Source organism: Tetrao urogallus (genome assembly GCF_951394365.1).
Source record: "Tetrao urogallus genome assembly, chromosome: 9".
NCBI classification, from domain to species: Eukaryota; Metazoa; Chordata; class Aves; order Galliformes; family Phasianidae; genus Tetrao; species Tetrao urogallus.
In genome coordinates this window covers 7,565,442-7,579,182 of record NC_136822.1, presented here as the reverse complement: position 1 = coordinate 7,579,182, position 13,741 = coordinate 7,565,442, and the positions used below count along the sequence as shown (strand labels likewise).

At 45.3% G+C, this 13,741-nt stretch overlaps 1 protein-coding gene across 1 annotated transcript; it reads right to left on the bottom strand.

Annotated features, from left to right (window-relative positions):
- Positions 1-236: 236 nt before the first annotated feature.
- KCNE4 (potassium voltage-gated channel subfamily E regulatory subunit 4) lies at positions 237-728 on the bottom strand (the record flags this gene model as incomplete). Its single annotated transcript, XM_079539520.1, has 1 exon — positions 237-728. One exon carries the CDS (start codon positions 726-728, stop codon positions 237-239), a length of 492 nt encoding a protein of 163 aa, XP_079395646.1.
- Between the last annotated feature and the right edge of the window lie 13,013 nt (positions 729-13,741).

Sequence of the window (13,741 nt, the reverse complement as noted above, 5' to 3'; positions counted from 1 at the left end):
TCTTATGGTGAGAAATTACAATGGTAAAAATAAAATGAAGCATCCCAATTATGTGCAAGTTAGGTGTTGGAGCTTGGTACCACCGCTTCCTTGTGCTGCCAGTTCTCAGGAATATCGTGGGCCCCAGGGCACAGTTGCTGGTGGAAAGTTCACAGGCAAGCAGGAAGGTAGAACCACAAGTCGTCAGTGGGAGCTCCGCTTGTGCTCTGGCTGCACCCAGGGGAGCCCGGCAGGTGCTAGGAGTTCTTGTGGATGTTCTCCACAGAGCCCTCGCTGCTCTCGTTGAGGAGTTTTTCTGACACTTCCCCCAGCTCAGCATCCAGCACCTCCTCCTGGATGGTGAAGTGCACATCTGGGGAGGAGGATTCTGAGCTGACGCTGCTGCCTTCCATCGAGCAGATGGCACAGGATAGGGAGGGCACCATGCTCTCCTGCAGCATGTTCAGCATCATGGGGATCTGGACAGACTTCAGCCCTGATATGGTTGGTAGAGGCTTCACAGCTTCTCCCCATTCTCTCTCCTCATCTTTGTAGAGCAGAAGCAAATTGGATGTCTTCTCTTTCCTTTTTGATTTCATGTAGCCAAGCATGATCCCTATCAGGAAGATCCCATAGAAAGACATGACGATCAGGATGTAAAAATACTCATTGCTGTTATTCTTCTCCGTGCTGCGGGACTCAGTGTTCAGCATGGCTTGGGTGATGTTTGCATGGTCCATCTTCAGCATGGAAACAGTACAACCACAGCTAAAGCCTGGGGAAGAATTGATGTGGAAACAAAGATTAAACCTCAGATCAAAGATTTAAAGAAACATCTAAAGGGATATATCCCCAAGCTATTCTTTATTACTTGTAATTGGAGGCTCACAGGACACATCTGATTGAAGCTCGCTGTCTGCCATGCCTCTGCAGTAATATTGTAGCTGAACGTACTGTTACCCAGATAAAGAGAACATTAGAGGAAATTATACTTAATACTAAATCACAGTGAGTGATATTCTGAAGTACAGAACCCCCAAGGCACATAAATAAAGAAAGAAAACTATACAGAAAAATGCTGCTAGACACTTAAACTTAGATTTGTGCTATTTGACCACATTTCCAAAAAGGGGAAAAGCTTCTAAGGAAAAAAATCAAAAAGCAACTTACGTCGGTATGCAAATAATTCTTCCCTGTGCAAAGCTCAAGAGACCTTTCCTCTCCCAAACGCCGGGTGCTCTGAAAACTTTCCTCTGCTGCAGTTGGAATAAATAGCCCTCAAGAAATGTTTCATCACGTGTTTTAGAGGCACAGTTTATAATAGTTTTGTGTTGGAGTCAAAGATGAACTTGAAGGATTGCAGTTCAACCCACTGAACTCTTAACAGCTGTGAAAAGAAAAAGATTTGGGAACTCAGATTTTACTCTTTCCTCCCCAGCTCAGCAGTGGCTCCTTCACTTCTGGATCTGCTCCCTTTCACTGCTACCTCAATGGCTACATTTGAACTGCTACCCTGGGAGCTGCTCTGCAGCGTGACAAAGCAGCAAGCTGTTATCCTGTGCTTGTCATCTAATATGGAAAATATGCATTTGGGTTTTATAGTGGGTTCTGTTAATTATGTGCTGCTACGCAAACAGTATTCTCTGAAGGGATGGGGGAGGAATTGCCCAGAGAGGTTGTGGATGCCTTGTCCCTGGAGGTGTTCAAGGCCAGATTGGACGGGGGCCTGGGCAGCCTGGTCTAGCATTAAATGGGGAGGTTGGTGGCCCTGCACGTGGCAGAGGGGTTGGAGATTCGTGATCCTTGAGGTCCCTTCCCACCCTGGCCATTCTGTGATTCTGTGATAATATTTTTTTTGCCCAGAACTGGTGACAAAGCCTCACAAAGTGTGTACAGATCAAAGTGGAGACTGAGCTCCTGTCCTGATAGCACAAGGTGCAGGGCTGTGGAGAACTGGAATCTGGGTCAGGGATGAATTTGGGATGGAGGGCTGCCAGTGCTGTCACACTTCAGGCATCAAAGCAGCAACGATGGGACTTTGGTTCCTGCCAAGATCGATGGAAAGATGCAGCCTCCTCCAGAGGGCAACTTGGAGCTCAGGTTGGCATTTCCCTTCTCCCTGCATGCAAAGCTGTACGTTTTGCATGCTATTTGTGCTTGTACTGACCAGCACCACTGAGTTAACACGGACAGCAGTGCGATGGAGGCTAACCCCTCTGGGCAGAGGGCTCTGAGTCACACACACACTGCGGGCGCTGCAGCTGGTGCTGGGCTGAGCGGGACGCCCTGCACTCCCCAGAGCATGAGGATGTGCTGAGTTCCCAGTCATGGGCTTAGTGGCACAGGAGGCTCTGAGACCCCCTACAACACGTAAGCAACAGTATAGGCCATGGGAAGAAGGAGGCCCTGCTTGCACCTTGGGGATTTCACTTCCTTATCCCTTGCCATCCCCATTCTTCACACACAAAACCCAATTAGTCAGGCCCCACATATGTGATGTGAATGTCACCCCTTCTGCAAAGCTTCAAGGATGTTTATGTAACAGGACACTCCACTTCCAGAAAACAGTTGACTGGCCCTGGACTTTCCCAATGGTAGGTCTGGTTTGTTGGGCTGTTCTGTCTTGTTTTTTTTTTCTTTACCGTGCAGTCACTCATGGATTCTTTGCATAGATGGCAACTTTTTTTTTTCAAAACTGTCCTCACGGCCCCTCTGAGGTAAAGGCAGATAGGATTAAGCTCTCTTCACATGCAGGAAAAGGCAAGAAAGAGAGTTAAGCAACACTTATATGAAGTTAAGAGTTCAAGAGAAGGCAGAACTCTGTTGAAACCAGTGTTTTCCATTGTTTCTCTGTACTTCACAAAGAAATGAAAAAAAAAATTACATTAGCCAGATTCCCTTCTCTGCCCCTTAAAATACAGGATCCACCCTTTACAGCGTTGGCTTTATCTCCCTGCACATTCCCATGTGATAGCTCAGGAGCTGTTGATGTTGGACTAACGTCTGCTGGGATTTCATCTGACAAAGTCTGTCTGCAGCACCAGCTTGCCAAGTCTGGATTCTTCCCCCATTTCCAACAAATTACTGAACAGGCAGCAAGAACATACAAAGTGGTAGGCTGAGGCTCAACCCAAAGCAAGTCTCTGGACTTTCTGGCTAACTTTGGGAATTTTTATTTCACATCTTTCTCAGCTCCATGAGACAGATACTTTCCCAAACAACATGATGGCCATTTACTCCCTTATTCAGCTCCAGAAATTTGGAATTTGAAGAATTAAAGACAACACATCAGACTTTACCAACAGCCTATTACACAAGACATTCACAAAACAGTGAGAAAACACCCAGAACAGATGGGACAATGAAATTTCTTTCAGTGCTAGGAGAAACACCTTTTCTGTGCCTATAACAGCTCTGCAGGCCACCTCTGAAGCTACTTCACACTGAGAACAAGAGGGCCTAGAGCCTGTTTCAATGCCGGTGTTACTTAGAACCCATCACTCACCTGAATGTGAGTAGCAGTATGACTTGCCAGGGCACCAACACGCAGCAGGACAACTCGCTCTTCTGTATGTCCCATGTTTGCTCCAAGGCTGCAGATTCTTCATGCAGGAGAAGCCCTACACAAGAAGAAACGTACCACTCAACAGCAGTACTTGTCAGGTACATTTACACATCTATGCAGTCTCCTGAAGTCCAGCAGAAATATTTAATTGCTTAATTATGCATAGTTATTACTAAGAACTCTATGCAACTGTATTTACTTTGGCTAGCTGATAACAACAGTTATCCATCTGTTAGCCCAAGATACTGAAAAGCATTTCAGTTCTAAAAAGACCTAGAAGGAATCCACCAGCTTTCTTATATAGACAGAGAGGAGGGATAGGAAGACACTGGGGTATAATCATCTGAAAAACATCTCACTTGTATACTGGTGCTCTGTCAGCTTTCTCAATCTGTATTCTTCAGAAAATACATTTCTTTAAAAAGTAAAAGGAAAAAAAAAGAGAGACCTAAAGTTGAAAATGGAGGCCTTTTAACTCTCCATTTCTTAATCACTTTTGTTGCAAATTAAGTTACAAATTGCACAATGTAAAACTATTGATCATGGGAAATTAAACTTGCTTAATTTGAAGTAATTTATTGTTGTTTGAATTTACTATCTATGTCTTGTTGGAGGTTTTCCCTCCTCCTTTTAGATCAAATTTACTTTTTCCAAAGCTCACAGGATTTCCCCCAAAATTTCTTTCAGATCTCTTATGCTTTCAGCAGTTGCTTCTCATGCATTCCTCCTCACCATTTTTGCATCACTCCCCACCCAAGCTATAACATTCAAGAATAAGCCTTGTGGCCTTTGCTCCCACCTTCCAGATTTACCCTTTGGAAACCATTTGGACTAATAAAGCAGAGAAGCAGTTGGGCACTCCAGTAATGAAAAGGTCACAACATTGTTGCCAATGCCAGATTATTTTTCTCAAGGTCTCTGGCTCCTAGAGAGTCTTCTGTGGTAGCAAACTCCGTCACCAAAGGACACAGAAGTTGAAGCTTAAGGCATCCCATGGGGGAGGAATTCTTCACAACATGGCTTAAGGGACAGCATAATGTGAATCTTTTCTCCAAATAAAAATTTGAGGATGGACAGAAAGTGGAACAAAGACAGAACCCATTATCAAGACAACTTGAAATGTCCTTAGAGACTCAGATGACTTTCTGCAGGCTACCATGGAAAATAGAAGCCTAACCCTTCATTACGGTCATAATCATGGTCTGATGCTGCATTTATCTTGCTTTTTCCACTTACTGAGTTAATAAGACTGAAGATACAAGATACAACCACTAGAGAGCTAGTTCCTATGGGAAGCAGAGCCCATTTCGTAGGTCAAAGGTATGACTCTAAAGAGATTTTGAGCATGTGCAATCTCGGAAATAATCATCTGGAGTTCAACAGCATGGAAAGAAAATAGGGAAGGGAAAAGGGGAAGGACAGATGGACTGTTCTTTTCCTCCTGCATTTTGACTTCTATTTGAAGTAATGGCATGGCATCCGCTTCTTTCAAGTTCCATGCAACTCAGACTGAATTTTCAGTGAAGCTTATGAGCGTTTTGGAATAAAAGAACTAGTTCAAAAAGAGTTGTGTTCTCTTTCTGAGAGAAAGACACAGCAGCCTGACACAAGCCATGTGTGTCCTCGGTAACAAGCTTCCACACCTCAGTTCACTCACTTGCAAAATGGATTCAATAATACATACAAATTACATGTGTTGTGAGGGTACAGCATTGTAATGCATTTGCTGATCACTACCTGAGAAGGTAATAACTGCTGTGTGTAAGCATAGCAGCATTACCACACGGCTGGCCTGGCATCTTACACTTCTTACACAGCGCTAGGTTCAGTGTCATCCTCCATCACTCTTCCTCGTTTCTCATCTTACAGAAATAGATGACACTTTGATATACTTCATGCAAGTAATTTATAGAGGAAGGTGGCAATTTCTTAGTGTAATCAGCAAGGCACTGAGTTACCAGCGGGATTCCAAATGGAAACTTAAGGCTGAGTAACCTAGGGCTGTTCAGCCTGGGGAAAAGATGATTGAGAGGGCATCCAATTAACGTTTATAAATGTCTGAAGGGAGATGGGAGGCAAATGTATGAGGCCACGCTTTTCTCCGCGGTGTGCAGAGATAGGACAAGGAGTAATGGCCTAAAACTTGTACACAGAAAGTTCCATATTAACATGCAGAAGAATTTCACACGGTAAGAGTGACAGAGACTGGAACAGGCGGCCCAGAGGGGTGGTGGAGTCTACTCCTCTGGAGATACTCAAGATCCATCTGGATGCCTACCTTTGCATCCTGCTGTAGGGCACCTGCTATAACAGGTGGGCTGGATTCGATTTCTTCAGGTCCCTTCCAACCCCTGCAATTCTGTGATACTGTGAAACAATTCTGCATAGATGTTAACTGTGGAAAATGTAATAAAATGCTGCAGTTCTGCCTTGGTACCTTACAATCTTCAATGGTAGCAACATGCGAGCATAAGTCCAGATGCACAATTCAGCCTTCTCACCAACTTCAGTGTTTAGTTTGCTTAATTCAAGTTTTACTTACAATTCATAGCAGACTCACATACCATGAAACGTCAAGTTTTGCAGGCATTCCCTGCACCCAGAGCAGCAGCAACTCTCATTTTTTATCAATAACAGCAAATACAGCTTCTAAGAAGAACCTCTCAGCCAATGTTGCAGCTTGCCCTAGTGCTTGCAACCCTTGCATGGCAAGGGATAACCCAAACATGACATCTGAATTTTTGCAATTGCCCTCCAAGCACACAACAGAGACCTCTAAGGTAAACTGGCTTCTGATCCTGAAAGATCACAAGCAACAGAAAAACCTCAATGCTGTCTGGAATAACAGCTTACACTAAGGTTAGCATTTACTACAAGGCATCAGTTGTAGAAGCTGCACAGTTTGGAGACAGACATTATTCAACCCATAGACTTAACTCAGCTATGAGTAACTGCAAACAGAGTGAAGATGGATAACTCTTCATGATAGCAATAATAAGAAATTATATAGGAATTTTCAATGGCTGATGCAAGAATCTGTGTCAGAGTCATCATATTCTCAGTTCTCTTTGTTGTAGCTTACATATTTTGCAAAATATTTGCAAATATTTTATCAGTACATATTTCTAAATGATGAAAGAAATACACATCACCTGCTACCTTACATTTGCCCTTTGATGCAGCACAGAAGAAGTAGGTTTGTATGACTTCAAAATATATTTCTAAACACCATGAAAACAGAAGCTTTCTTTGTCCAGAGTCTCAAATACCAGATTCAATTGCACTGTAAGTGATCAGCTGTGTTTGGGATTTTAAAGTTAGCAGCCTACCAAATTTTGGACACCATTAAAAATAACTCAAACTCCTCTACATTTGATAAACAGTTGTTTGAAGGAATTCACTGACAATAAGAATACATTCACCCTCCTTCTGAACTGCACCTGACTCTGGCTGGCTCAAAACTAGCACCTTTATTTACACTGAAGCCTTTGAAAAAAATCAAATTGTAGATGAACAAATATCTAGAGGTTGTTGTTTTGCTGTTGTTTTAAGTCCTTTTCAGGTAGCATAAAGATCTTTTCTCGATTCCAAAATTTCTTTTGCTCATTTCAAGATTCTCCATGAGAAGTTCAGCATGTCCCATTAGTCGAGAAGCATAGGAAATAAAGGGGGAAGAAGCACTGAAAGCATTCAAGTGCTTGGGTTGAGCTGTCACCTGACTGCAGACAGACCAGAAATTAAAGGATCTTGGGAAGAGCTGAGATGCTTGCACAGTGTAGAGGGAAAGTTTTCAGAGACACTGACAAACATGCAGCCATCCAGCTGAAGCTCATGTAGGAAGACATGCATTCTTTCATGCCAGGAGACATTCTTTAAGTAGCATTCACTTCAGCTGGATTTGCACCCAGCAGCTCCCACTGCCCCCTGCCATTCCCTATCACTTTGGGTTGGGCTTTTCCCAAAGTCATGCACAGAAACTGAGAAGACACGAGAGTGAGACGCTCTTACTAAAACGTAACATTTCATTTCAACTTTCAGATATCAAGAGCAGTAAGGAGCCCAGTGTGGAGACATAAGCCCTGCCTCAGATACATGCCTTGAACTCCCACTGAATGCAGCAGGACTTGCTGAGCGTGAACAACTTCTAACACGGAGCAAGGCAGCAGGCCAATCTCCCACATGGGCTCTGTCTTGATTTCAACCTGGAGGTTAAAGTTCCTGCCGATATATAAGAGAAATTACACATCAATCTCCATTAGCTCTTGAGGGCAGGTCTTGAGGGCAGCATGGTCAAAAAGGGAGGGATAGCACACATGCACCTCAAAAGCAATTTTGCTCCTTTAGAAGCTTAGGGCTGCACACAATAAGGAGTGCAGCACAGGTGTCTCAGCAATCATCCATCTCTCCTGAGGAAAACTGGGCACGCAGAAATGAGATCATCACTCCCACAGCACTGCATGCACAGTAGAAAGAAGGAAACACACAGTGCCCTCTCAGGAGCACTCACATGGCCCAGCTGAAGGCTTGCAAAGCCTGGGAGGAGCAAGCCACATCACTCCTCTTTAGTGCTATTTTTTCTAGCCCTGGAAAATCTGTTCACAAAGCACAAGGCAGCCCATGCTGCTTCGCAGCCACATCAGCACTATGTCCCAGGTCACTGTGACCTACAGCACGCAACGGATCTTCCACTTTCACATGGATAGCAGATGTCAAGCACTCTGCCTCTCATGCTCAGGGCCCTCAGGCTTCATACACCATCAGGCACTGACCATCACCTGTGTTTGTAATGCTGCCTTCGAGTATTTGTTGTGAAACCTCCAGATGTGCTGTAGCTATTGCATCAAATGCCACAGCCCATTCATTTTCGCTCTCTGCCCTGAATCTTCATGGGACAGCAAATGCACTCAGCGCCGCCTTTTCCTGCAGCAGCCCCTTTCAGACTTCGGTTTGATTTACTGCAGCCTGGCATCTGTTGACTGCACTTTTACTTTTGGAGCATAGCATACTCAAAACAGCTATTTGTATTCTTATTCCAAAAGTCTGCTTTGGAAAACACAACCAAAGGCTCCAAACAGCAGGCCAGGGTGTAAGTGGCACCAGCTGGATGAAATTCAGGTGTAGAGCAAAGGGGAAAGAAAGCCTACAAAGGAGGCAACAGTAACACGTGTGTTTGCTTAGATGGGAAGATTTCTGCATGGTAAAGGAGAGAAAGAAGGGCATCTCGGTGGGGAGATCTCATCCCTTCCTGACAGTGTTTGTTAAAGGGAAGCCTGCCATTAGTTGGATGGAATTATGCTTTTAGCATGAAGGGAAAACAGTCTCCTCTTTTGGCTGCTCCTAACATGTGAATAATCAGCCCAAAGTAAACAACATGTGGTCTTGTGTGGTCTTTTTGCTCTCGGCATTAAGCTGGTATTTCACTTGAATCTGAGAAGCGACAGGAAGTGAAGAATTCGGCACAGACACCAGAGATCCTGCATTTTCCTTGCAAGCTCTAGAAAAGCTGTTTGGTTGGGAAAATAACACTGCCATTCCTGATGGAAAACGCATCAAAACATCTCCAGACACACAGAATTAATTAATGCTCCTTCAGCTACAAAACTAAAGAATTTTGACGCAGCTGTATTCACAGAATTCCTTGACTTACACAAACATACAAATATTTATGTGTCAGGGGACTAATAATCAATTTTTCAAATGAAACATTAAAGAGTTCCTGAAGGTGACATAACTGTGCATTATTTGTAAACACAGCTCATGGTGTGCTGTGGTTGCTCCCATAAATCTCCCTCGTGGGGAGGAAACACAGAGCTCACAGATGAAAGGGTTCAACACAGCGGGACTTTGTTCCCTTTGCACTGCAGACAAGGAATCTGTTTGCTGCTTCCTGCAGCAAGGATCCCAAACAACGAGGACTTCTGTCATGCTGATACCCATTTTCAAATGAATGGTCTCATGCAGCCCATACATACCCAGCAAAAGGCTCGCCTCCTCTGAGATTAAAGGCCCTCCCACTTCTCACCACCTTTTCCACCCATGCCTCTGGTTCCTCTCCTTTGGTTTCTCCCATGTTTTTCTGTTTTCAGTATCAACATCCTTCACAAACCGGGTTGCCAAAGCTGCTTCATCAAAGCCCTCAAAAACCCAACAGCTTGCCTTCAGCTGTAAGGGAGAAGGGAGTTTAAAGACAATCTAGATAACACCATAAGACAAGAAGCACCCAGCCACATGCACACGCTGCTCAGCACCACCCATGTGTATCACTTGTCCATGCACCTTACAGTTCCTCTTTGGCATTCCCACGTATAGATGTACTTACCATGTACATCAGATCACAGGGCTACTTTTTCTCCAAGAGGTTTCCTCCGATGGTTGCTCATTCTGGAGCAAAGACAGGGGCATCTGTCCTGGAAGGTTCTCAGCTCCTACTACCTGTTCCCCCTCACTGGGACTGGAGTCCACACACAGAGAAGGCTCATCCAAAGTCATCTGTTTGTCAACAACAGCTTCAAATAAAAAAACTGGGTGTAGATGCAGTTGCAGTGGGTATATCTTGGCATTAGGATTAGCTACCAGCATAAGTGACGAAAACACCTTTCTAGGTTAAGGAGAGTTGATGACTAACTATGTTCAACAAATTGTTGCTGAACCAACTGACGTATCTGGAATAAAAACAGCTAAAAGGCAGCTGCAGAACCATTCCCAGCCAGGAGCCCCATCCCCATGGCACTGGGCAGACAGGGCTGGTGTGCCTTGTGGAGTGCTGGGCCCATGGGCCTGGGAGAGCCCCTCACCCACTGCACTCCACTTCTGAGGACAGAGGATATCTGCCATGATACAGCCAGCCAGGAAGCGCAGGCTCACCCTGAGTACTTCTCATTTCCGTGGGATACAGCAAACCCTCCCAGGGACTGTTTCCACTAAACTCGGGGTTTGTTTGTTTTTCTATAAGGTAAATCATATTGTCCCCCTTGGTCTTAATACCTAAATCCCACCACAGATGAAATTCCCACTAATTCAGCTCTGCAAGTTGCCAGCCTCATAACATCACATCCCATTAATGTTGTGATGTAGTGCTCCAAAGCAACACTGCAGATCTGCCCCTACTACAGACATCGTTGCAGCACCTCCAGATCTCAGGTGCAAAGCTTGCTGATTGCTGCCCTGCCCCTCCTGTACAGCCCACAGATCCTCTGCTCTGCCACACAGATAACGAGGGGAAGCCTGGGACGTTGTCAATGTGACAAGTCATCCTTGAGAAGGTTTGGGGTATCTTTTTTCTATTGAATGTTTTCAGGGTCTGATGAATCTCTAATAATAATAATAATAATAATAATAATAACAATAATTTTTAAAATGCAGGCACCGACTCAGGTGCCCAGTTCTCATATACTTCAAATAAACTGTTCTCTCTGTAATTTAGCTCAGGAAAGCAGTCAATTCAGTAAATTAAAGATTTTAGAAGTCTTGTGAGTAAAGCGAAACAAGGCTTTACCCTCTAATTTATTCGGGCTTTCATTTCTGTAATCTTTCTCAGCCCCTCACTTCAGATCAGGTCAGCCTTCCAGCAGGTCGGGCCATCGGCACGTGGACAAACCCATGTGCAGCACGCGTTGTGCTGAGCAGCCACAGCTGCGGTGGAGCTGCCGTGTCCCAGCCTGGTGCCACCGTCCCACACGTTGCTGTGGCTACAAGGCAGGCTGGGCAGCCAGCATTGCTCAGGAGATGAGATTGCCATGGCATCGCAGTGAGCGAGATGCTGCACAGGGCAGGGAGCGTGCTCCAAGCGCTTGGCAGCGGCTTAATTAAGGAGAGAATGTGCCACAGTCCTTCACGTGTGTGTGTGCTGCTTTGGGATGTTTTGGTTAAATCTGTGAGTTTTAATGCAGCGCTGAAAATGAATGACAAAATGAAGGACCTTGTTAACAAAAGAGAGCACAAACTACAGTAGATTTGCATTTTTATAATAATAAATTGGAAACAAGTTGTATGCGCTAATTATAGGTGAAAAGCAAATGAGAATGTCTTGCATCACTATTAAGTACATATCACTGCCTTCCCAAGGGAGAAGGACAGCAGCTTCCCAGGAGGCAGTTACAGCACAAGCAGTGCTGAGCAGTGAGCAAGCAGCCACCCGCATCCCAGGGGACTCCGCATTTGGGGCACGCAGCACTCAGACACTCACCCCGGAGCAGGCTGCATGCAGCAGCAGCCATCCTGATGGCACCTGGCACCCCGAGAGCCTCTCGTGCAGCCCAGATGCTGTGGGCTGTTCTGTTCCACCCTTGCAGCCCTCACTGGAAAAGCAGGTGGAAAACCCCCAGCCCCACCCCTTCCTCACACAGCCCTGCCAGCCCCACAGCATAGCTGCTCACAGCCCCTGCACAGATGCTGGCTGGGGTCTGAAGGCTCCACTGTATGGGCAACATGCAGCTGCAGAAATGTTACACCAAAGCTGGACACACCACTTATGTAGAACATGCATAAGCCCTCCTCAGCCTTAAGGCACAGAGTGAGTTGTTTAGGATGTGTGTGTGTATTTATGCAACATGTTATATGGATTAACAAACGAACGATTTGCAAAAATCCTTCCTCTAAGTGACACTGACAAACAGGACCTCCTCAGAAGAAAAGCAAACACTCTTTCTGTGGGTCAACAAGGAGAGCAGAAAGCTCTGTGCTCACAGGAGGGCTCAAAAGCACATCCTGTGCCCAGCTCCCTGCACCTGGCAGGAGCCCAGCCTCACTGGTGGCCAAGAGGAGCTAAGGACAAACACGTCAGACTGCAGCACGCAGTGACGGGAACTCCAGAAGCTGTTAAAATAGACCATTTAACCAGAAACAGCACTGCTGCTCTGTGATGGGTGCCTGTGGGGCCAAGGCAAGCCAGGTCCAGTCCTTACATGCGAAAAAACCAGAGTGGGCCAACCAGAAGAGTGAGTCCCAGCACAGGGATACACAGGGCCACAGCCACTGCACACTGCTCTGCTCACATCACCAAGGCTGGGGGGGCACGGCCTGAGGAAAGCAGCACAAAAGCATCACTGAGGGCAGACACCACTTAGAGGATGTTTAAATAGCATGAATATTTGTTGCCATCCTTCATACTTAACATCCGTGTTTTCTTAATCTTTGGTTTCAGGGTATAAACATGCTCAGATGTGCCCTAGGATATTCACACAACTCCCACTTGAGATTATCACACAGATGAGCAGAGGAAATCAGTAGAGATAGCATGCTTTCAAAATACCAATGCTCCAGTTTACTGGCACAGGAAATCAAGTTAATTACCAGAGCCTGAGCTGGGCTGTGTTACCAACTCCCTTTGCTGCAGCACTGCCCTCCCCCAGCAGCTGCACAGCCCCACAAGATGTTTGCTGCACACATATATCAAGAACCTCACCTACAGCAGTGCCCATCCTCAGCCACCTGAGGAACGTGGCATAATTATGCTTCTTTCATATGAATGCAAAAATAATTACATATCTGTATTTAATAAATAACAAAAAACCTAGCATTGTTTGATTATACCTGATGTACGTGTGCTTGGAAGAGGAAGCCACCAGAAGAGGAATCCCAGGCTGCAGGGCTGAGCTCCCTGTTAGTCAAGGGTGAGGGGACAGCAGTATCACAGCACTGCATGGGGCAGGGCAGGTGGGGGCACCTGCAGAGCTGAGAACAGAAGTCAGAGTTACTTTGGGTAGGTCTGGAATGAGAGAAAAACCTGTGATATCACGCTATTGCTGGGCAGCAGTTCTGCAGCCTGGCACTTGGCTGCACACGTGAACAGAGTGTGGAGAAGAGTTCTGCATGCTCAATCAGTGCGGGTCAGCTTCACTGGAGTCCACAGGTGCTTCCTAATTCTGAGTAATTCATCAGATGTAGACAGGATGCAAGCAATTGAGCAGACTATCAGTCTTTAGAGTTTGGGGTCTTAGCAACAAAAGCAAAAAAAAAAAAAAAAAAAAAAATCACAGTAAAAAAAAGTACAGCAAACAAGATACTAATGAGGTTCTCAAGTGGGACTGGGATAAAAATCAAAACTGGAATACTTAATGGTGGAAGCTGTTCTGAAGCATCCTCTAAAGCTTAACCTTAGCTGTATGAAGTCACTGTTTACGGATAATGAGCCCTTACAGAGCTCCATCCACAATCTCCTGATGTCAGGAGGAAAATTCCCCTTTGCCTTAATGGGCT